General features: G+C 45.5%; 3 protein-coding genes across 3 annotated transcripts; 1 reads left to right on the top strand and 2 right to left on the bottom strand.

Annotated features, from left to right (window-relative positions):
• The first annotated feature begins 1,970 nt into the window (after positions 1-1,970).
• LOC120712389 (DNA repair protein RAD4-like) lies at positions 1,971-7,880 on the top strand. The gene is made up of 13 exons (XM_039998158.1): positions 1,971-2,238; positions 2,336-2,415; positions 2,902-3,198; positions 3,656-3,748; positions 3,923-4,018; positions 4,126-4,227; positions 4,356-4,405; positions 4,894-5,622; positions 6,010-6,175; positions 6,292-6,486; positions 6,560-6,709; positions 6,806-7,015; positions 7,356-7,880. The coding sequence occupies exons 1-13, from the start codon at positions 2,175-2,177 to the stop codon at positions 7,716-7,718; spliced, it is 2,595 nt and encodes an 864-aa protein (XP_039854092.1). The 5' UTR covers positions 1,971-2,174; the 3' UTR covers positions 7,719-7,880.
• Positions 7,856-10,129, bottom strand: LOC120713439 (probable inactive receptor kinase At1g48480). Its single transcript, XM_039999402.1, has 2 exons — positions 8,800-10,129; positions 7,856-8,715 (listed from the first exon to the last, which is right to left on the bottom strand). Exons 1-2 carry the CDS (start codon positions 10,127-10,129, stop codon positions 8,090-8,092), a joined length of 1,956 nt encoding a protein of 651 aa, XP_039855336.1. The 3' UTR covers positions 7,856-8,089.
• A 1,257-nt stretch (positions 10,130-11,386) lies between these two features.
• LOC120712390 (probable LRR receptor-like serine/threonine-protein kinase At1g67720) lies at positions 11,387-17,500 on the bottom strand. Its single transcript, XM_039998160.1, has 15 exons — positions 16,911-17,500; positions 16,047-16,584; positions 15,183-15,688; positions 14,923-15,055; positions 14,760-14,831; positions 14,611-14,679; positions 14,463-14,534; positions 14,159-14,227; positions 13,836-13,987; positions 13,520-13,761; positions 12,981-13,107; positions 12,578-12,643; positions 12,300-12,483; positions 12,072-12,207; positions 11,387-11,955 (listed from the first exon to the last, which is right to left on the bottom strand). The coding sequence occupies exons 1-15, from the start codon at positions 16,981-16,983 to the stop codon at positions 11,605-11,607; spliced, it is 2,790 nt and encodes a 929-aa protein (XP_039854094.1). The 5' UTR covers positions 16,984-17,500; the 3' UTR covers positions 11,387-11,604.
• Between the last annotated feature and the right edge of the window lie 5,599 nt (positions 17,501-23,099).

Here is a 23,099-nt window from a genome sequence, read left to right on the forward strand (position 1 = left end):
CATGGGGAAGGAAAAAAATGCTATTTAGGAGTTACTTGACTGGGAGCTTAATCCTTAAGATGGGCTCCTACAAGAACCACCCATCACTATTCATAATTTCATATATAGCCTCTGTAAAAATTGTCGTGGTCGAGAGTTCGCATTCTTTATCCAGTTGCATTTCACATTACTTATTGCAATTTCCACCTTTTAAATTTGATAGAATCGCCTTGTAGTTACAACCTAGAATGAAAAACTCGCTCCTTGAGATACAAAACATATGGATAAAAAAGTAGGTCATGGCAAGGAATTGACAGAGAGAGTAAAAATATGAACACTTATATATTATGATAATTGCTTTCATACGAATCTAATAATATTATTTTTATCTTATAGATATTTATAAATTATTTACTATTTATAATCAAAATTGAACAAATTTAACTTTGATCAAATCCTATGGGACGGAGGGACTATCCCGATGAAACTATTTTCGGCACACGACCAATACGGTCTTTTCTGTCCCAGCCTTGCCGTCCGGCCGGCCCAAGTAGGTCGGCGTGGCGGCGCCTGTGCTTTTTTCATTTTTATATTTAAAAAAACAAAATTTCAAAAATATATGTCGAATAGGAAAATTTTCAAAAATGGGTGCCTGTCGCCCATTAGGCGGGCGACAGGGTGCCTGTCACCCATTTGGCGACAGGACCTAAATGTAAAAGAAAATTACATTTAGGTCCTGGCATCTAGGGCGCATTAAACAGTGAACTTGTAAAATTGATATAAAATCGTAGAAAAATTAGAAAAATACAAACTCAACTGTTCTGGATTCTATGAAATAAGATATACAACTTTTGTTACATAAAATTTTTCATTTGATCAATTTATATTGCTCTATTTTAAATACCAGTTTAATGCACTTTTATTTAAATCTCAATATCCATCCTTTGTATGCATGTCATCTTTGGCCAGAGTGTTGCATATGGTGAGCATAGGCTTGTACAAAATTTATAGGCCCAGAAAACATTTCTAGAATAAGTTTTTAAATTAGATCTTGCAATATGTCTAGTTTAAATGGGTTATTTATCCATGCTGCTATACTGAGTTTTAGAAGCCATAACTTTTATAATACCATTATTTTATTTCTTAAGAGCTATAAAAAAAGTTTGGTAAATTTTAGATAAGCACAACTAGACCAAATGAATTATTTCAGATTTTTCTAGGTACAAGAACTATTTTTCTTGATTTAGTGCATTTACCTTAGTCATAATTCATTTGGTCCAGTTGTGCTTATCTAAAATTTACTAAAATTTTTCTATAGCTCTTAGGAAATAAAATAAGGCTACTGTAAAATTTATGGATCCTAAAACTCAGTATAGCAGCATGGATAAATAACTCATTTAAACTAGATATATTGCAAGATCTAATTTAAAAACTTATGCTAGAAGTGTTTTTGGACCTACCAATTTTACACAAGCCTATACTCACCACATGCAACACTCTGGCCAAAGATGACATGCATCCAAAGGATGGATCTTGAGATTTAAATAAAAATGCATTAAACTGGTATTTAAAATAAAGCAAGATACATTGATCAAATGAAAAACTTTATGTAACAAAAGTTGTAGATCTTATTTCATAGAATCCAGAATAGTTGAGTTTGTATTTTTCCGATTTGTTTGCGATTTTATATCAATTTTACAAGTTTATTAATGCGCCTTGGACGCCAGGACTTAAATGTAATTTTTTTTACATTAAAATCATGTCGCCAATTGGAGGGCGACGGCACCCATTTTTGAAAGTTTTCTATTCACCATATATTTTTGAAATTTTATTTTTTTAATATAAAAATGAAAAAAGCGCTGCGATTTGCGGCCCTGCCCCGCCCCGCCGCGGGAAAGGAGCCTTGGTGACATTACACCGCCAGGCGGGTCCCACGCCCACCCCCGTTGAGCCGAGCGCGACCTGCTGCCGCCTCACCTCGCGGCGCGCGAAACCCCAACCCATCTCCACTCGCCACCACCCACCAGCCGCGGCGCCGTCGCCGCTCGCTCCCCTCCCCTCCCTTCTCCGAAACCTAACGCCCGGCGGCCGCGTCGCCCCGTCCTTCCGCCGCCTCCTTTTTCTCTTTCCCGTTGCTCCCGCCCGAGGATCGGAGCAGCGAGGCGAGGCGACGGGCTCCATCCAATCGCCTGCGAATGCGGCGGACCAGGAGCCGGTCCGCGAGCGGGGCGGGAGCGGAGCCCTCGCCGCCCTCTGCCGGTTCGTCACCCCCACGCCTCCGGAGCCCCCTATCTCCGTTCTTCGGTAGCTGCGTGTTTATCCATTCGAGATGAGTGCTCTGACTGTTGTGCTGCAGGGCCAGGCGCGGGGCCCGCGACCGGCGGGGCGGGTCGCCGGAGGGCTTCGCCTGCAGCGAAAGGGAAATCGCCCGCCGTGGTGAGTTTTTTTTTCCCCTTTTGTTCACCCATGCGTCTGTGTGCTAGCATTTTGCTCCCGTGCCGGTGCTGGTAGGATCCATGGGAAGTTATTTTTTTTCGGGCGATCCATGGGAAGTTAATTGGGCATTGGGTCCGGGATTCCAGAGGATTAGGAGACCGAGTGACGGTGTCCATGGGGATATTATAAGCTGCTATAGTGTGGATTGGGGTTTGTTTCTCCGTTGCTTGAATTGATTGTTTAGGGAGGGGCGCACATTCAGTCCCTTCAGGACAAACGAAGCAGCATACTTTCACTTGTTCAAGTGTGCCGTTTTGTTGTGTGCTAGGTAATACATTGTGGTCCAAACTTCAGCTTGAATCATCCCAAAGGAAATTATAGTGCTATAGAGCTATTCTGGATATCTTGTAGAAATTAATAAACCTCTGCTACATTTGTTCAGATTAAATATTCCATGATGGGATTTACTTGCATTGCTCTCTTTAGGTGGTAGCGGGATCACCACTTGGCAACACACGAAAAAAGGGCAGAGCCAAGGCAGAGCCGCAGGATAATGCCAGTGTTGAGAGGCGCGGTGCAGGGAGCCTCGAAAAGAACAATTTGGAGGAGCAGGCGGAGGCTGTTTTTGACATTGATGCGGCTGACATGGACTGGGAAGAGGGACATGTGGAACGCGATGAGTATTTCTGTGAGCCTGGAGAGACTGTCACTGTTGAGTTCAATGATGATGTGCCTTCTTCCACTAGCAAGAAGACTGTTCGGAGGGCTACTGCTGAAGAGAAGGTAATTTCTTCATGACTGTTAGAAATTGCTAGTCAAGGTATTCAGAATGGATACACGCATGGACATGTCCTCTAATCATTAACTAAAACTTTACGGCAATCAACTCTTATTGTCAACCTGGCCTTATGATATGCACTCAGGATTGCCAGCCACCAGCTTGTGTGATGAGCAAAATTTAATGATCTGCAGGCAAGCCTGTATCCAGGCATCATTATTTCCCACAGTACCACTCTTTGCATTTTAAGTGAGGCATTCACACTAGTAATGGCATCTTCTATCAATTGTATTTAGACAAATTAATAGAAATCCTCTGTAATGAAAAAGCAGTGGAGATAAAAAAAAGTTTAAAATAATCTATATATTATTTTCTAGCGGGCTCCCATTTCTTTTTCTAGTAAGCATATATTTGATGCGGCACAGTTAATAGACTGTTACCTTTATTTTCTGATTTACCCAGGAGTTAGCTGAACTTGTGCACAAGGTACATTTGCTTTGCCTAATAGCGAGGGGTAGAGTAGTTGACAAGGCTTGCAATGATCCTCTTATTCAGGTGCGTTACAGTGGTATTATCATCTCCATCTCTTTGTAATCTGTTTATCATATATACTCCATTCCATGTTCCAAAGTCCAAACAATGAAACTAAATGTAAATTTAAGGAAGTACATGATCTGTGGCTGTCTTTGAAGCTAATCATACCTGTGTTGTTTCTAACATTATTTGCAGGCATCGATTCTCTCTCTTGTACCGAACCATTTACTATGGAGTGTTGCTGATGTTCAAAACCTGAAAGCTATTAACCTACGAAATCTTATGAGCTGGGTAAGCCACTTCTCTACTTAATTTTTGTTCACCTATACATTTGAAGTTCATGACAACATTTTTCTTTAAAATGTTAGTATTTTAAGATGCATGTATTGTACTTGCAGTTCCATCGTACTTTTTGTGTAACCGCACAATCCACTGACAGGGGATCTTTTGTATCAAATTTGGGTTTCACTATTCAAGATCGTGTAGGCACTGCAGAAGAGGTATTGAATATGATCCCTGTACTTAAGAAATCAGCTTCCTATCTTATCCATCTTTTTTTTTCATATTGTCTCTGAAGCTGCAATGACCTCTTTCTGTGAAGCTGTCACATAAATGATCTTCTATGCAGGTTTGTGCACTTTCAGTGGCATTGTTCAGGGCACTTAACTTAACAGCAAGGTATGTATTTTGCTGATTAGATGTGCTTGAGTTTAAGAATATCTCAACTGTTTGCATATGATAGCATTACATCATTTTGCTTCCTTATAGTTCTTATCAAACGCTGCTTGCTTTGGTGTTCCATACAGATGCATAATGAAATTAGACGCTATCTGTGATATTTGGAATTAGTTTTGTTTTTTACAGTGAAGACTGGATTTGCTAATCTATTTGGGGAAAAGGAAAAGGTGGGGCAAGAGTAAATGGATTTAGGTGGCAACCACACAAAGTAGGATCAACAGTCACCTAAGACATATATGTTTTAATTTCTCTTCCACCCTCATCAAAATAACCATGCAGATCAAGCAATCATCACTTGCCATGCCATCTGTCTTATGACGTAAACTTGGCTATGTCCCTTGGAAGATGGGTTTTTGCTACAGACCTACAGTGTGCTATGTTTCTGTTTGAAGTCATTGAACCATCCCTAAACATGCATTCCCTTGTAGGTTTGTTACGAATCTAGATGTTGCTGGACTTAAACCTGATACTAAAGTGATGGGAACGCTCAATCAAGATGCATCTAGGCTTTGTACAAGGTCACTACCGCATAGTTCTCCAGCTGCTAATGTTAATGTGGTTAGTTCTCCTGCTCTACTGAAAGATAATACTCAAGATTGTGTCAGCATGAATCAACAAAGAGGCGGTCTTGGAAATTCGAAACAGACCTCTGCTTGCAAGAGAAGTTTATCTAAAACTTTGTCAACCATAAAAGCAGATACTGAAAGTAGTTGTATATCAGCCAGCAGCCAACTTCCATCCACTTCTGGTAATACTGAAGTACCAAAACGGAAAGGGGATGTGGAATTCGAGTTGCAACTGGAAATGGCTCTTTCAGCTACAGCTGCTGAAAACCAAAATAGTAATCAAGCTAATCATATGACTCAATCAATTGGTAGCTTACAAGATTCTACTCCGCCAATGAAGAAATTGTGTCAAAATACAGAAGCTACATCAAGTTCAAGTGTAGTTTGGTCAAGAAGTGCTGGAGCTCCATTATATTGGGCCGAGGTATACTGCAGTGGGCAGGCATCAACAGGAAGATGGGTGCATGTTGATGTTGTGAATGATCTCCTTGATGCTGAACGCAAAGTAGAAGCTTCTTCAGCTGTTTGCAAGAAGCCTTTAAGATATGTTGTTGCTTTTGCTGGAAATGGAGCCAAGGATGTAACAAGAAGGTTTGCCTTTTGCATGATACCTATGTTTGTGCCATGTGCTTGTGACAGTGAAACACTAATGTTACACCATCTTGCGCTGCTTATCAGCCAAATCAATCACAGCAGAACTACTTAAGGGTTAAAACTAAAAATAATGTTGTCATGACTACTGAGTATTTTTTTTCTCTAATGCACACTAATTCCAAGTACCAAGTATCATTATTTTATAAATTGAATGATTATGAGCACTGTATTATTTTATAGAACTTTAAAAGTACCAGATATCAGTAATTTTATGCTTTGCTAAGCGGAACTTATGTTTAAGTATCATTATAAAAATAGGAGGCTTCTCTCTTGATTTGAAACTTTGACAAACTGGTTTCTCTATTGTCTTTCACATGTTTCCAGGTATTGCTTGCAATGGCACAGAATTGCACAGGGGAGAGTGAATCCAGAGTGGTGGGAGAATGTTTTGGCACCACTAAAGCAGATGGAGCTGACAGCAACAAACAATTCTGACGACATGGAACTTCAAACCAGAGCCCTAACAGAACCTCTTCCTACCAGTCAACAGGTACATCTGTGCAGGATTTAGGATAAATTAATTTAATTTCTTGTTGTCCCCTTACCCCTTTTGGTTGTGGTAAAATTTCTTGTTGGTTGGCTTTAATGATTTGTGCAATTATTCAGGCCTACAAAGACCATCATCTATATGCTCTTGAGAAGTGGCTTCACAAGAACCAAATTCTTCACCCCAAAGGTCCAGTTCTTGGCTTCTGCAAAGGGCATCCTGTTTATCCAAGATCCTGTGTTCAAACTCTGCAATCAAGACATGGATGGTTGAGGGAGGGCCTGCAAATCCGAGAAAACGAGTTGCCTGCAAAGGTTCATAGCAGAAGCACTGATTTTTAGTTTTCTTAGTTTTGAACTTTCAATACTGATGTAATGCCTCCATTAGGTTGTTACACGTCCAAAGAGGACTTTCAATGCTCAGTCAGTTCAGTCAAGTGCTAATGAGGATGCTCTTAAGCCAACCTTGGAACTATATGGTGAATGGCAACTGGAACTGCTGCAACTTCCTCATGCTGTAGATGGCATTGTGCCAAAGGTATTATTAACTTATTTTTTGTATGGCTCACCATTCAGAACCTTCGGTTCTTATTTTCTTGTGTTCCATGCTGATCGATGCTAAAATGTCACCAAGAATGAACGAGGCCAAGTTGATGTGTGGTCGGAGAAGTGCCTTCCACCTGGTACAGTACACTTGAGGTTACCAAGATTATTCCAGGTTGCAAAGAGACTTGGCATCGATTATGCTCCTGCCATGGTTGGATTTGATTATCGAAATGGTCGGTGCCTTCCAGTTTTCGATGGAATTGTTGTCTGTACTGAATTTAAGCAGGCTATCCTGGAGGTATGTTGTGGCATGACGAGTATTTTTTTTGAATGCTTGAACCTCTAATCCTTTTTTTACCGTGATTTACCTGATCTATCAAATGATTTAGCGATGCTATCTTGTTGAAGGTGAAGTAATTTCAGTTAATGACTCTGATAGGTTATTGTACATATTAAGCCTGGTAATTTAGGAGATCCTTGTGATACTGAGATGCACGTTTCTGAAAACAGCCTGTATAAATACATGTACTTTTTGGTCCAAATCAAACTAAAAGTCTTGTTATTTTTAGCACCAATCATACCATACATTGTTAGCTCTAAAATTGATGTGATACTTATGCATTCACACCTCCTACTAGGCATATGCAGAAGGAGAGGAGCAGAGACGAGCTGAGGAGAGGAAGCAGGAGGAAGCTCAAGCACTCTCCAGATGGTATCAGTTGCTCTGCTCCATTGTAACAAGGCAGAGGTTGAAGGAGTCCTATAAAACACCCTCACACGGGCTTGGTCAGGAAGAGCCGCTCGGAAATGATATTATCCAGAGAAACACTCGTAGCAGTCAACGCACAAAAAGGGAACCTCGTTCAAGCAAACTGCAGACAGATCATGGCCATGAACATGTGCACGAGTACCCGGAGGAAGACCAAACCTTTGACGAAGAGACCTTTGTGCGGACGAAACGTTGCCCGTGTGGTTTCTCAATCCAAGTAGAGGAGTTGTAGCATGAGTACCAGAAATAGACCAGGTTTTTACCTGTTTGTAACATATGGCTCATTTGAAAGAAAGATGGAACCCAAAACATCCAGCTAGTTTAACACTTGACAGTAGTAGTGTTGGAACTGAACGTTGCAGTTCTAAGTAAAATTTGCGTAATTTTAACTTTATTGTTGCATTTACCAAGGAAATAAGCAATGCTTGACCAAACAGAGGAAAAGAATGTCACAAGAAACATTTGTGCATGAGCTTATGCCACTGCAGAATCCGCAGACCGCAGCCAAAAAAACTTGGAACATGAACAAATCAAAGTCTAAGCAGAGACGGGGCTTCGCTAGAATGGAAGGAGGTAGCTGGGGACGAGAGGCCGGCCGGCCAATCACGCCGACACGCTCCGGCTGCCGTCCGTGCTGCTGAAGTCGGCTTTCCGGGTGGCGTCGTCGACGATGCGCTCGATGCTCGCCTCCACCTGGGCCATGGATGGCCGTCTGTCTGGGTGGTGCTCGGTGCAGTCCATGCCGAGCTGCAGCAGCCGCAGCATCTCCCCCTCGACGCGCGGCTCGTTGGCGATGGCGGCGTCGAACACCTCGGACGTCCACTCCTCCTGCACCACCGACCGGACCCACCGCGGCAGGTCCACGCCGTCGGCGCCGCCGCCGCCGACAGCGCGCCCGGGTGCGCGCCCGCTCAGCAGCTCCAGCACCACCACGCCGAAGCTGTACACGTCGGCGCTCTGCGGCACGGCGCGCGCGTCGGTCACCTCCGGGGCGTGGTACCCGGCGTCCCGCCTCGGCAGCTCGGCGGCGCCGGCGAGCTGCGCCACGCCGTAGTCGGAGACGTAGGCGCCGTCGCGCGCCGCGTTGACGACGATGTTGGACGACTTGATGCTGCCGTGCGACGACCTCGCCCCGCCGCGGTGGATGAACGCCACGCCGCGCGCCGCCGCCAGCGCGATCCGCGCCCGCGCCGTGAAGTCCAGCCGCGCACGGCCATCCGCGCCGCCGTCTGCAAGCCAAGAAAACATCATCGTCTAATTCGCATGGTGTGTTCACGAGGAGAACGACGAGGTTGATGGGGACGAAGACGAACTGTGGAGGAGGGCGGAGAGGCTGCCGGCGCCGACGAAGTCGTAGACGAGGAGCTTCTCCTCCTTGCTGTAGAAGAAGGCGAGGAGGCGGGGCAGGTTGTCGTGGCGGAGGGCGCCGAGCACCGCCGCCTTGTCCTGGAACTCGCTTTCGGGCAGGTGCACCTCGCGGAGCCGCTTGATAGCGAGGACGGGCTCGCCGCCGTCGAGCGTGGCGCGGTACGTCGTGCCGAGGGTGCCCTTGCCGAGCACCTCCGCCGACGCCCGCAGCAGCGTCTCCAGGTCGTACGGCCTCTCCGGCGCGCTCCCCAGGAACACCAACTTCTTCCCCTCGCTGATCATCGCCGGCGCGATCGGCGGCGCGTGCGACTGCTTCACGGCGTCCCTGTCCGTCCTCGCCACGGTCACCGTGATGGGCGCGGTGCCCCCTTGCACGTTGGCCGCTGCGCCGGCGGCGCTCCCGGCCGCCGCCCGGCGTCGGCAGAGGCAGGCGACGAGCCCCGCGATGAGCAGGAGGATGAGCACAGCGCCGGCGACGATGCCGACGACTGCCCAGCGGGATAGCTTCCTCTTCTTCTCACCCGCAGACGGAGGCGCCGGCGGCGGCGTGGAGTTGGCGCACGCGGCGAGCGGGGCGTCGCAGAGCCCCGTGCCGAGGAACGCGCTCGCCGGCATCCTGGCGAGCGACGGCGGCACGGGGCCAGTGAGCTGCGCGTTGAACGACACGTTGAGCCGCGCGAGGCTGGGGAGGTACAGCCCCGCCGGGAGGTCGCCGGCGAGGCCGTTGCTCTCGAGGAAGAGCGTGTCCAGCTGCTTGAGCCGGTTGAACTCCTGCGACACGCCGCCGGCGAGGCCGTTCAGGGCGAGGTCGACGTGCCGGAGCGCCGCCAGCGAGAAGAGCGCCCCTGGCACGGCGCCGGTGAGGCGGTTGTTCCGGAGGGACAGCACCCGCAGCTCGCCGCAGTTGGCGACGTCGGCCGGGATCTCCCCCGTGATGGCGTTGTGCCGGAACGACAGCCTCTGCAGCGCGGTGAGGTTCCCCACCGTGCCCGGCGGGATCGCCCCGGACAGCCGCTTCCCGGGCAGCCGGAGCTCCACGACTCGGGGGCCGGCCGGGGACTGCGCGCACGCGACGCCGCGCCACCCGCACGGCGTCGCCGCCGCGGGGTCCCACGGGAGGACGCCCCCGCGGTCCAGCGCGCCCCGCAGCGCCAGCAGGGCCGCGCGGTCCCCCGCCAGGTCCTGCGCCGCGCCCCCGGGCAGCGCGGCGGCGAGCAGCAGCGCCGCCGCCACGAGAGCGGCCGCCACGCGGGCACCGCCCGTCGGCCGCGCCATCGCCGGCGCGTCCAAGCTACACGGACCTCGAACTAGGAACGAGCAGCGACGCTTATGGCAACTAATAACCAACCAATTAAGGAGCCGGCCGGGCGACGGCCGCGGCGCAAGAACACGTCGCCGTGCGCGTGTCAGTATCAGCAGGGGAGGAGGCGGAGCTTCAGAGGCAGCGTCGCGTTCACCAGCGGCGGCGGCGGAGGAACCGGTGGCGCGGACGCGGTCGGACCGGGGGTGTAAACATGGCGGGAAATGAAATGACAGGAGCCTTTTATACTCTCCTCTGGTGAGCTCGTCCAGCTGCGCCGATGCAAATCCGCGGCACAGCTCTGATTAACAATTCTACTCCTAGCTAATAACTCGATTAGTTTAATCGCAAACAGAACCACGGCGAGTCTGGAGCTGCTTATAGTCCAGGTCGCCATGGACGGCAGGTAAGGTTGGAGTGTGCTCTGCTGTGGTGGTGCCAGGATTGGGAGCTCTGGATGTAGTGACACTCCGGCTAGTCGGACAAGCACCAAGCTGGTTAGTTGGGGGCTAGCTAACCGACCGGCATCGGGCTGAACGAGAGAGAGAGAGCCGGTCGAGAGAGACAGAGGATGGTGACGACTGACGACGGTAAGAATGAGGCGTGGCGCTTGGATTTGAGGAACGCGCCTCCGGGGATGCCTTGCGTTCTCCTCCTAGTCCTAGCTTTTGCTGGAGTTGTGATGCTGCTATCTCTAGTATTTCACAGCATGAAGAAAACGTTCCAATTTGCTTTGGATAATAGGATCAAAACGTTCGAATTGCATTTAAAAAATGGTACCATCTCCGATTTTAAATAGAAGATTTTGGCCTTCTTATTCTCGACTACTTGTCTCTAAATGCAAGTCCATCCCATATCTCATAACTCGTACCCCCTCTTCCCCAAAAAATAAGGCATTCTAAAAATTCTAGGATAAATTAACAAAAGAAGGTAAAATGACCATATTTACTCCTATTTATTATCCATATTTAGCACTAATTGATTTTTACATGCACATGCAATTTCTAAATAGAATAAGATGACTTGTTTTGGGGACAAATTTTGAATCCTAGAGTGACTTATTTTTTTGGGCCGGAGAGAGTATAGTGTTTTCTTTCTTCCATGCTTTTTCTTAAGTGTTACTATTCCTGAAGATAACTGAATCAGGTCCCCAGTTACCTGAGGTGGACAGTGGTGTTATGCTACTTAGGGCTGGCACACGAGTGTTTACTGGGATTAAAAACAAAAAAATAATATGCAGCAGCAATCCACTGATATGATTGCCAGCAAAAACTTTCCCTTGATTTCCTCCTTGCTACCCGTACATAACAAATACCTACTTGCACAGTTACACACAGCTCAGCTCATGGAGTGTTCAGCTACGAGCAAGCACACGAATGAAACTGACATGTAGGACTCAGGTTCACAACCCCTTCATATAAAATTGCGGCCCGTGTGGTTTCTTGCCATTTCATCTGAGACCTGGGCACATGAGCAGCTCGTCGAACGATGCACCATTGTTCTCCAGGTCCAGGTTGTTGTTCACCGACGAGGAATCGCCCAGGGACCTGTTGCTGCTGGACACGAGCAGCTGCTGTTGGATTGTGGTGGAGCGCTGCATCTCCTGGGGTCCCCGCTCAATGGCGATGGCGTCCTGGATCTCCTTGAGCACCTCAGAGATGGGAGGCCTCTGTGCACCCTTGGGCTTCACACACATTATGGCCACCTCCGCGATCTTCCACACTGACTGCAGGTCGTAGCCTCTGTCCAGAGATTGATCGATGATGGCATGGATGTTACCGCCCTCAATGTGTGATCGAGCCTGCCAAGTTCATTCAGTTTTTTTTGTCCATTTAGTAATCGGTAGTAATTCACTCATGTCACTAACGGAACAGTAACCAAAATTAGAAAGCCAAATAGTTACTGTTTTCTTCTTACCCACGCAACAATGTTACGGCAGTTGAGCCCAAAGTTGTCATTAGAGATTGGCTCATGGCCTGAGATGAGCTCCAGCAAAATCACACCAAAGCTGTAGATGTCACTCTTCTCTGTCAGCTGCTGCGAGATGTAGTACCTATCCACAACAAAACATAAACAAAAGGTTTTCAGACACAATGCTACAGAATCATACAAAACATTGTTCTCAGACAGATTGCTTGGACTTACTCTGGGTCCAGGTATCCCACTGTTCCTCGAACAATACTCGATACGTGAGACCCATCGACTGCAGGTTTTGATAGCCCAAAGTCTGCAACTTTTGCTCTCATGTTCTTGTCAAGGAGAATGTTACTGCTCTTGAGGTCTCTATGGATGATTGTTGGGGAGCATCCTGTGTGGAGATACTCTATACCTGTTCTTTTGCCATTTCACATTCAGAAACATGGTGTCTAATTGTCCATATTCGCTGTACAAGTAGGGATTTGCTAAACTAGCAGAGCACAGACCTTTTGCAGCATCTTCAGCAATCTCAAGACGCTTCAGCCAGCTAGTTATTTTTTCCTCAGAAGCTCCTGAGAAAGACCACCAAAAGTTTAAACTGATTTGTATATGTTTTCAATATGCGGTGCAGTCATCTAACACTTTATGTTGCTGCTGGGGCTGATCACTGAATAATATTAGCAATTAAAAGCAAAACTAGAGACATTTGAGCATATGAAATACAACAAAAACTTGTCCATCATTATGGAGAATCTAATCTAACAACGTATTTGAGCTCGGTTAATTAAGCATGCGGGAATGCTCCGCGAGTCCTAAAGATGTAAAATCAACAGCATTGGGAGTCCACCTATTGACAGTTTCCAATTGATCCTACAATGTAGATTTACCATCAGTTGGAAGTGGACCTACCACGAAGGTGCTCTTTTAGTGTCCCATTATGCATGAACTCGTACACTAGTATGTTCTTGCCATCTTGCTGACTGTAACCAAGGAATGTAACCAGGTGTCTATGATGTATTCTCGAAAGCAATGTGACCTGAAACGAGATGTTAGTCAGATAACTAATCAAATACATCACAGAAACCATGCAGAAGAAAAATCAAGCATGAAAAGAAAATGGTGTATGCAATACTGTCATTATGCAATTATTTAGTAGACTGGCATGGGAAAATGAAAGGGGCGCATAAAGATATATATGCAAGAACACTTCAAATTCCGGGTTTCAGGCTGCCAGTAATTGTGAATTGCATAAAAATATACAGAAGTGTTACCTTCGGCTAATTTTAGTAAAGACTGAGGCTATAAGTTATGCAACTGTTTTTCCACTTAGTGGGTGATTAACATCATAAAGAAACAGGGATAATCACATGACATCAGGTTCTATCATCTCAAACTTTTCGTTTTCACAAATGTTCATAGGAGACCATAAGGTAGGTACAGAAACAGACCTCATTCAAGAATTCTCGGATGCCCTGATAGGAGTCATTTGTGAGAAGTTTTACTGCTATCTCTCTCCCATCAGCCAACTTTCCGTAGTATACTATGCCAAACCCTCCAGAGCCAATGCTTCTCTCAAATTTGTCAGTAGCAACTTCAATTTCAGATAAAGAAAATCTGTGTGCTGATTCTGTAGCTACTTCACTAAAATATGAGCCAAGCTTTTTTGCTGGTGCTGCAATAACAACCGTGTCTGGAAATGGCAAAAGAATCATGGCATGCCCTAGCATAATATCAGATGTGTCAATTGAGCTGAAGAGTGTGTACCTTCATGAGGTTTCTTCTTTCTCCTACATGTAAAGAAATAACATCCAAAAGCAGCACTCAGTAACACAATGGCCCCAATCACCACACACACAATTAATATGGTGTGGCTAATGCCTTTGTTTACGATGTGAAGGTCACTGTTACCTGAGAAGCTGCAGGCATGTAACAAATTAGAACAGATGGGAGTCATGAGACCATCCTAAGAACAACATAGCTATTTGATCTACATATGTAAGCATTTTGGTGCCACTGAAGTCTGAAGAGTGAAGGTTCTCAAGCATGATCTGAAATAAATAATCTGCTTGAAGGAAAGTGAAACTAACTTCAAAATAATGCTTCTCTTGAAAAGCGATTTTGGAACCTGTCCAGACAGCTTGTTGTTTTGGACATACCTGCAAAAGATTTAGTTCATAAGAGTGGCCCTTTCCATAAGACCCTTGAACATATGTGATCGCATGGGGAAAAAAAGACTAAATCACCACCATCAAAGGTTGTTCCAAACAGAAATGAAAACAAATAAAGAATTAATGATAAAATATAAAGGAAAAGAAATTGAAGAAATAGTGTACTATGATCTCCAAAGTATGGATCAGATTAAGAAAAGGTACACACAAGAATTAAACTTACAGCTCTTTCAAGTTAGGCAGGTCTCCCAAAGAAGGTGGCAATTCACCAGTCAACTGATTGTTCTCAAGGTGACTGGAGTGGAGAAAAGCACCATGTATTAGTAGAATCATTTCAGAATAACATATTATCAAAATAACTGGAAACTCACATATACTGCAAATTACGGCATGCGCTGAAATCAGGAATTTGGCCAGAAAATGAATTACCGTCAAGCCTTCTGCATTTACAGAAATAAGTAGATCAGTCAATAGCAGTCATATACTTGGACAAGATAAAGATAAAGTTTTCAGTCCTTACAGCTCAACCAGCCCTGATAACTTTGTCAGTTCCACTGGGATGCTTCCTGTAATGTTCTTCCCAGACAATGTGCTGCACGAAAATAAATTATCAGGTGTCAGATACTGTTTCACTAAGTAAGACAGTCCTTACTGAAGGTGAAATGATATCCTAGCTATCATACATTGAGAACACCCTCGGAGCATCTTCTGAACTGCATTGCACCCAGGACCATGATGCTGGTAAGCAAGGATCGCCACCCTCTTGGGCCCAGCCTGCTTCTGAATATCGTGATACCATGCTGGCCATGATACTTGCTGTCAATGTTACATACATCAATTTAGTCCAAAACTGGAATCTTTGTTTGTTGTACAATGCTGAAACATAAGGGATTCTTGTAGCTAGGGAAAAGAAAAGGTAGCCGAAACATGGACAATTGCTCACCATCTTGAGATCCCATAGTAATTTGGACATATTTGTAAATCTCCAAGGCATTCAAAATAGGCCCCTTTGAAGAATCATTTGTCTTCCTGAACCCGAAGGAGAAAACAAACGGAAGTGACAAGTTCGTGTAGCCTGGTTCATACAAACGGTATTTCCCCTGAGCATTCTCCTCAACGTCAACAGTCGGTTTACTGAGTGCTGGCATGCCAGGGACCTCTAATTTAAATTTCCTCGTTTCATTTGGTGCTAAATCTTCAATTTCTGCAAAATACGAGACGCCCCATGCATTTGCTGGGAAACCTTCCAAATCAAGACGGTAGTTCAAGGACCCATCCTGGCCAACTACTGCTGTTTGCATGACCTTTTCAGGCGGTTCTTCGTTGATACTGACAAATATGGGCTTTGTAGTTGATATTCTTTCAGTCCCTGGAGCAACATCAACAAGGTAATTTGCTCTCCTCACAGAATCAGATTCCCAGATTCTATCAAATGGGTCATCAGGGTATCTGTGGAACAAGAAAAGGTTGCTTTTAATCATCTGTTCTCATTACAACTTAGTTATGACAGTAAAGTGAAGCATGATCAGAAGTTTGACATGTAGCAGCACAGCAGTCATGAACCTTTGAGCTCATCAGGACAGAGAACCATACAGGATATTATTTTATTTTTTGAATTGAGGTCAACCCCTATTTCCATTGCAAGGAATGGAAATACCAGCGTCTTAAATCAGAAACAGTCAAACAGACAAGGAAGAGAAGGGGGGGAGGATAATAATTTTATAGTTGGGCATAGAACTCTAGTTAAGAACTCTGGTGTGAAGCTATGTATAATGTGAAGGCATGAGCATGGTGCTGTTATTAGTACCTGACTGAATCATTGCTTTCTGCTCCAAAATTTATCCTTGCAGACAGTGCAAGAAAGAAGCGCGTCTCATCAGTGGTGTAGTAGAGCGAACCGTTAAACTGGCGGAGCTCGAGAGTAGAGATGAAGGGCTGTCCCGTGCTGGCATTGGAGAGGCAGACGCTGAGCGTGGGAGCAGCAGCCAAGATAATTGCTTCCTCAACGACGGGGGTGGTGGCGTCGTCTACGACAATGGTGGACCAGGGAGACGCTCCCAGGGAGATGTCGAACTTCGGATAGACGTTGCTGTTGTCGAAGTTGCCATAGAGGAAGGTGGCTCTGACGAGGTAGCGCGTCCTGTTCCTGACGTTCATGGTGTAGCAGTACTTCCTGTTGTCCGCGGGGAAGTAGCGCACGGTGGCGAACTGCTGGCTCTGCAGGCCGTTCTGGACCAGCAATTGCGCTGTCTGGCCGCCGGAGACGAAGGTGGCGTCGGAGGTCCACTGGATCCCGATGGCATCTGTGTGATCACGAGCTCCCCCGCAGTCCAAGCTGATGAAACCTGCAGCGCGTGATGGGGAAGGGGGAAGGTGGTGAGGTTTAGATGCAGAACTAACACACACACACAGTCCAAGCTATACTACACTAGCTAGCTGCTTAGTTAGCTTAGATTCAGGTGTGGAACGCAAGCTGGGGGGACAAATCCAAATCAAGCAGGGAATCACTGTGGCCGTGCCGCTGCCTGCAATTCCGTAAATCTCCCCACTCATGAGCATGACCAAGAAGTGTGAATCCGCAAGCGGGGCGGAAAAAGAGGCGGCGCCGCCGTAAGCAAAAACCGAATCTTTGGAGACGAGAATCAGAGAATGGGGATGGGAGGCGGCTCACCAGGCTGCGCGGCGGACGGTGGGAGGAGGACGACGAGGAGGAGGAGAGCCGCGGCGGTGAAGGCGGAAGCCATGAAACTCGCGAGGTGCCTCCTCCTGTGTCTTGGCCACAGCGAGGAGAGGGGAGGGGGCTCCTTTTCCTCCCCAGCCCGAAGCACGGCAGCGTACCGGGCTGCCCGAGGCACGACGCGGCCAGCTCCCCGCCGCCGCCGCCTCCTGCGCGCCGCCGCCGCCGGAGCAGCAGCAGAAAGAAACTGGACACGACGAGCAGCAAGGAGAGGAAACCCAGCTTTTCTACCTCTCCACCTCCATGGTAAGCTTGTCGTTAACTAGTGATAAAGTGGTCGATTAGTATAAAAAATCCTGCGACAGACAGAGGACGGGCACTGGGGACTGGAGAGAGCGAATGTCCGAGAGGAGAAGGTCCAGTCCATGTGCACACAGCACACACACAAGAATGAAGAAAAGGTTTGGTTGGGCTGGGCGCCTGGGCGGGTGCGATTCCGTGCGAGATGGAGGATTCCTCAGCCAGGTCCTGATGGAGATGAGATGGAATCTAATCAAGTTTTGGTGCCAGCATTTGCTGCTCCAGACACTCCGGTTGCCCGAACCAACAGCCGCCTTTATCAGGTTGCGTTGGGGAGCCAGTACTGTAGGAGAACGGAGTCGTTGGCTGACACAGTAACATTTAGACGGATAATTGGATCTACCTCTCAGCTTTGCCTTTGGAGTTGGACATCATAGTCGCTTCGCTGGTCGAGTTTCAGGCGCACACCTCTCTCTCTCTCTCTCTCTCTCTCTCTCTCTCTCTCTCTCTCTCTCTCTCTCTCATGCATTATTCTCGCAACTTTTTTTACTTTGATGGCCATGCCAGACTCCTGGGCATGATCACAAGTATCAAAAAGCAGCATCCGTGCACGGTTTCAGACAACGCTCCATGGCGCATCAAGCGTTGCATGCAGCATGCGAGTGCGTCTGCCTTTCTCTCACGATCCGATAGTGTGTTACCCATCAGTATAACAATTGGCATTGGCATGCACAGCTGGAGACTTTCTGCATGCTGGTCATTATTGACTAGTGTTCCTTCTTTTAAGCTAAGCTAAGACTCGTACGCACTGTCTGGCTTTGGCTTTGGCTTTGCTATAAAGATAGGAAAAGATAGAGGGTGCCACCCATCCACCCTCTACAAATACATGCCCTCATCATGCTTCTCCAGTTCCGGGCAAGTGTTTGTTGACGACAAAGAACCTACTCATCATTTATGGGCGCGTGCAATGCAGACATTAAATCCTCAGACTATATCACATGTAGATGATTAACATTTTTAGCGGCCTATGAAGTATATATAAACTATTTAAAAAAATTAAACTTGCATTTACACTGCAGAAATAATGTTGTAAAATAGCTTGAATTTCTACCTTCAAAGTAGCCTTCGCGTGGTGCCGTAAAAAAGCAATTCTCATTTGTAAAATAAAATAATTTTTGTTTCTCCAAAAAAATAATTTCAATTGTTGCAATCAAATAGATAAGATCAGAACAGAACAACGGTGTGGTAGCGGGCTGACATGAGGGTCGTTATCTAAAGAGAAAAATATACTTTTTCTCCCTCAACTATCGCAAAAGTCTGATTTTTCTCCCTCAACTGCAAAAACGGATATCCAGGCTCCCCTAACTATCAAAATTTTTTGTTTTACCTCCCTCAATGGTTTTAGAAGCGGTTTTGCATTTTTTTTCATAGATTTTTCTCGGCTATCTTTTTTTACTCAATTGAGGCAGAAAACGTGGTTGAAAAATCATGAAAATTGGCATAGTGGTAGAGGAGAGTACAAAAAAAACTGATTTTGCAAAGTTTAAACATAAAGAAATTTGAAACTTAAATTTTTTTAAAAAAATTCAAATTCATCAAAATGTGCTCTATCTTTGACAAAAATTGAACTGTACGACACATACTAGAGGTATATCACTAGGGAATTTTTGTGAGTATATGTTCTATTGCAAAATTTGAAGTTTATTATTAAGGGTCAAATTTGAACAAAAATTTATACTTTTTACTTATTTTCATATAATTTAAAATATACTCAAGAATTTGCATATGTATAAATCAAACATGCAAATGATTGAGTGGGTTTTAGATTCTATGAAAGTAAATAAAAAAGGATAAAATTTGGCTCAAATTTGACCCTTCCTAACAAACTTAAAATTTTGCTATAGAACCTATACTCACAAAAATTCTTTATTGATGAACCTCTAAAATCTATCACATAGTTCAAATATTGTGAAAGATGGAGCTCATCATGATGCTTTAAAAATTCAATAAAGTTTGAATGCTTTCTTTCTTAAAATTTTTAAATTTCTATTTTGTTTGAGTTTCAACTTCAAAAGTTGCAAAATTGAGTTCTCTATACTCTCCTCTATCACTATGCCAATTTTTATGATTTTTTGTCCACGTTGCTATCTCAATTGAGTGGAAAAAAAAGAGAAGGAAGAAAAATCTATGAAAAAAAATGTAAAAACTGTTTGTAAAATTTTCGAGGGAGGTAAACAAACGGTTTTGATAGTTGGAGAAGGCTAAATATCTAGTTGTGTAGTTAAAAGGGCGAAAGTCAGACTTTTACGATAGTTGAGGGAGGAAAAGTTGACTTTTTTTCCTTATATAAATGAGCTGAGACCACTCGTAAGTAACTGGAGCCCATGTTTTGAAGTTGGGCTGGGCCATAACTCCCTCTTACAGCCTAGAGTAATGGAAGAGATGATATGCCGGGCCTTCCGGGGTCAATGAGGTCGTTCCTGTTCACTAATAATGGGGATCACATTCTTGAAGGCACTGTCACAACTCACAAACTTCCTTCTTCTCTGCCAAAAAGCAATTCCTGTGCATTCTCCATCATCATTTAAAGTTTGTGATCTTTACTAAGTAGTTGTTGCTTCGCCGCTTCATTCGCCGTCCGTCAAGCGGCGCCACGGCTGGTGGAGTGGCCTTATCCTATCCATCCAGCATTAGGTCAGTAGGTGAGAGGTTGGAGGCTAACCCATGCATGCGTCCACACCCCTGTTTTTTCTTTTCTTTTGTTTCAACCAAGGTGCAGTGTCAAAGCAGGAAGCCACCAAATTCAGCTGACTCTAGTTACCTTTGTGTCATGGCCTCATGGGTAACAACAAAAGCTAATGTTGTTCTGCTGCATCTATCCATGAGCTTGTAACTGTCGCAGGGGTGGTTATTAACAAGCTGTTGGCAGTGCACTTATGGTAGATGCTGTTTTTTTTTTCGATGGGTAGATGCTGGTTTTGAGCTACAAAATCTGGCATCAGGTACATGAACTTGCAAACAAGAAACGGTCAAGGATGGCAAGAGAACCGTGTATTGTTATACTCACTGTTTTTATTTACATGTCGTATTTGTTCTAAGTCGAACTTGACAAATTTTGACCAAATTTATAGAAAGAAATAATAACTTTTACAACACCATATTCATTTCATTGAATTCATCATGGAATATATGTTGATAGTGCATATATTGGGTAGTATAGCTGTTGCTATATTTTTTTATAGACTTGGTCAAAGTTAGCTAAGTTTGATTTAGGACAAATCTAATACGATATGTAAATAAAAATGGAGAGAGAGTATGTGCTAGTCTTTTAAGTTTGCTCACAATTTGATCGATGCTTCAAAAATCAATGCATCTCCAAAATGCCTTCAAGATTTTTTAAGGTTGGTCTCAAAAAAAGAAAAAGGGGGCCCAAGGTTTGTAGTCCATTGTGTTTCAGTGTTTTTTAAAAAAAAAAATAACTGCCGTGTAAACTAGTCCTGCTGTCGAGTAACTAGAAGGTGGCCACTGGGTTTCTCCAGAAAACGGAAAGGCTTTGCAGAAGCCGTTCTGTTTCTGTGAAAGCAACAATGTGAAACGTGGCTCACCAACACTTGGCCGTTTCTTGTACGCACCCGGCGAAACAGACCAGGGAACCGCCAGCGTTGCCCGTTGCCTTTTGTGCAGAGCGACGCAAGCTGCTCTGACCAGCAGTGGCGGAGCCAGAGATTAAACCAAGCAGCACGCGACCTAGTGATTTTCTACAGAAACTGATAAACAGGAACACACACAGCAGAACTAGATGCAAACTTTTCATCAAGAAATTTAAAGAGAGGTAAAAAAAAATACCGTGCGCGTTTGATGTCCTTTGCACCATTTAAGTTACAAACGTTTACTGGGTATTTTACATTCCTGCTTCATCTGGGCTTAACTTCTGCTTTATCAAGACAATAGTGGTCTTTTTCAACAGTGGTAGTTTCCTTGCACGATTATGTGTGTTCTACACGGGATCGTTAAAAGTCACTTAATTACTCCCTTTTGTCTAGTCGAAGGCCACATCCCATCCCAAACCATGAGCTGATCATCTCCTAACCCCCAACAAATTTTTTTTTCACAGTCGGCAAATTAAAGATGCTAGCACTAGAAGAAGAATAAAAATGAGTGAATGCAGTTGGACGCAACGTTCTCTCCCAACAGTTGAAAAGTGCCTCTCTCACAACCATTTCTCACTTCTCACCCACCAACTAATCCCCGCAAAGAATTATATCCCCCACAAAGACCCTCTCTACCTCTCACCTTCTCTCTCCATCCCATTCTTTATCTCTCCAGCCCTGCTTATATATACACTTGATGCTGCAACCCAGGTCTTGGAACTAGCTTGGAAGAAGCAAAAGCTTCAAAGCTCTGACCTCTGAGAGCAAGATGTTCGAGACGGAGCGGCGGATGCCGGAGGAAGGCGGTAGGGGTGCGTTGAAGGTGGAGCAAGATGAGGGGCCGGTCCACAGCCAGGTGAGGAGGATCAAGCAGGAGGACGAGGAGGCCAGGGAGCTGCTCCTGAGTCTCCAGCTGCTGGAGATGAGGCCGGCCACCGGCTTCCACGAGCCGGCAGCAGGGCGGCAGGCCTCACCGTCGCCCCTGCGCCGTGCCGGCGGGCAGACCATCTCGGTGGGGGACTGATCGTGATCAAGCCTCTCTCCACGTCCTGGGCCTGCTTCAGCTCGAGCAGAGCGTTGTGATTTGTATGTAAATTGGTAGGGAGATGTAGTAGCTGTGTGTAGTAGTTTACTCCGGCTGCTTGTAAATAAAGATCTGATTGCCGTTTCAGTGGGCTTCTTGACTGGTTTTTTGGTTTTGCCCGTCAGAAGTTCTGGCTGGTTTGATGCCCTCAAGCTGGTTTGATGAGTGTAAGCATCTAGGCACTCAAGGTATGTTTCGGTGATTAATGACAATCATTATTGTGACTAATGAGTTTGTGCAGCTTAATAGATCATTATCGCTCATTTGGTCATATGTCAAAAGAGGCCCCTCAATTTCGGTCATTCAAAAAGGCGATCTCGGCTTTTAACTTATATTTGTCAAGGCTAAGGATCTTTCTAGTCCTAAGTGTCACAAGGTTGAGAAGGACACTTAGGTTAGTATAGGTTTTATAGTTTTGTAGTGATCGCACTATTAAGAGGGGTTCATGAGTTAGTAGCTTGATCAAACTTGAGTTGGCCCTAGACATATTACACACTCACTCAAAAACAGCAAAAGATGGTCAATAGAAGTCAACACAACTCTTGGAAGAAGAAACAATCAAAATCACATTCGAATCCAAGTCAAAACAGCTGAAAACAAAGAAAATCAGTAGCACCGGTTGAACCGGTGAACAAGCATCGGAGCATCCGATGCATGGAGGAAGGACCGATGCCCTGTCGGTCCATCTTCTCTGGATGAAGGCAGATATCAAGTAAAGCACCGGTTGAACCGATGGTCAAGAAGATAAGCACCGGTGCAATGAAAGTCCTTTGTTCCAGAGAGCATGTTTTGATGGATTTCAACCTCTCTTCAGCACCGGTTGAACCGACGCTCCGAAATCAAAGCACCGGTGCAATGAAAGTCCTTTGTTCCAGAGAGCATGTTTGATGGACTCCAACTTCTCTTCAGCACCGGTTGAACCGATGGTTCAGAAACAAAGCACCGGTGCATTGGATGTACTTTGTTCCAGAACGCTTGTTTGAGTTGATCAGCGAACCTCTTCAGCACCGGTTGAACCGATGCCCCTACGGAGCATGCACCGGTGCAATGACGCAAGCGTGGATACTGTGTCAGAACTCCAACGGCTACTTCTTTGACACAGAGGGACCGGTTGAACCGATGCCCATATTTTCTATACCGTCGGTTCTT

Source organism: Panicum virgatum, chromosome 6K, assembly GCF_016808335.1.
Source record: "Panicum virgatum strain AP13 chromosome 6K, P.virgatum_v5, whole genome shotgun sequence".
Classification (NCBI taxonomy): domain Eukaryota; kingdom Viridiplantae; phylum Streptophyta; class Magnoliopsida; order Poales; family Poaceae; genus Panicum; species Panicum virgatum.

Excerpts from the sequence above, each read along its gene's own strand:
- LOC120712389 (XM_039998158.1), top strand. The coding sequence starts at position 2,175 with ATGCGGCGGACCAGGAGCCGGTCCGCGAGCGGGGCGGGAGCGGAGCCC. Across the intron at positions 3,199-3,655 it reads GGGCTACTGCTGAAGAGAAG|GAGTTAGCTGAACTTGTGCA; the intron begins GTAATTTCTTCA and ends TGATTTACCCAG. Across the intron at positions 6,176-6,291 it reads CTCTTCCTACCAGTCAACAG|GCCTACAAAGACCATCATCT; the intron begins GTACATCTGTGC and ends GCAATTATTCAG.
- LOC120712390 (XM_039998160.1), bottom strand. The coding sequence starts at position 16,983 with ATGGCTTCCGCCTTCACCGCCGCGGCTCTCCTCCTCCTCGTCGTCCTC. Across the intron at positions 15,689-16,046 it reads GAAAGCAATGATTCAGTCAG|ATACCCTGATGACCCATTTG; the intron begins GTACTAATAACA and ends CTTGTTCCACAG. Across the intron at positions 14,832-14,922 it reads GCTCCGAGGGTGTTCTCAAT|CACATTGTCTGGGAAGAACA; the intron begins GTATGATAGCTA and ends ATTTTCGTGCAG.
- LOC120713439 (XM_039999402.1), bottom strand. The coding sequence starts at position 10,129 with ATGGCGCGGCCGACGGGCGGTGCCCGCGTGGCGGCCGCTCTCGTGGCG. Across the intron at positions 8,716-8,799 it reads CCTCTCCGCCCTCCTCCACA|ACGGCGGCGCGGATGGCCGT; the intron begins GTTCGTCTTCGT and ends CTTGGCTTGCAG.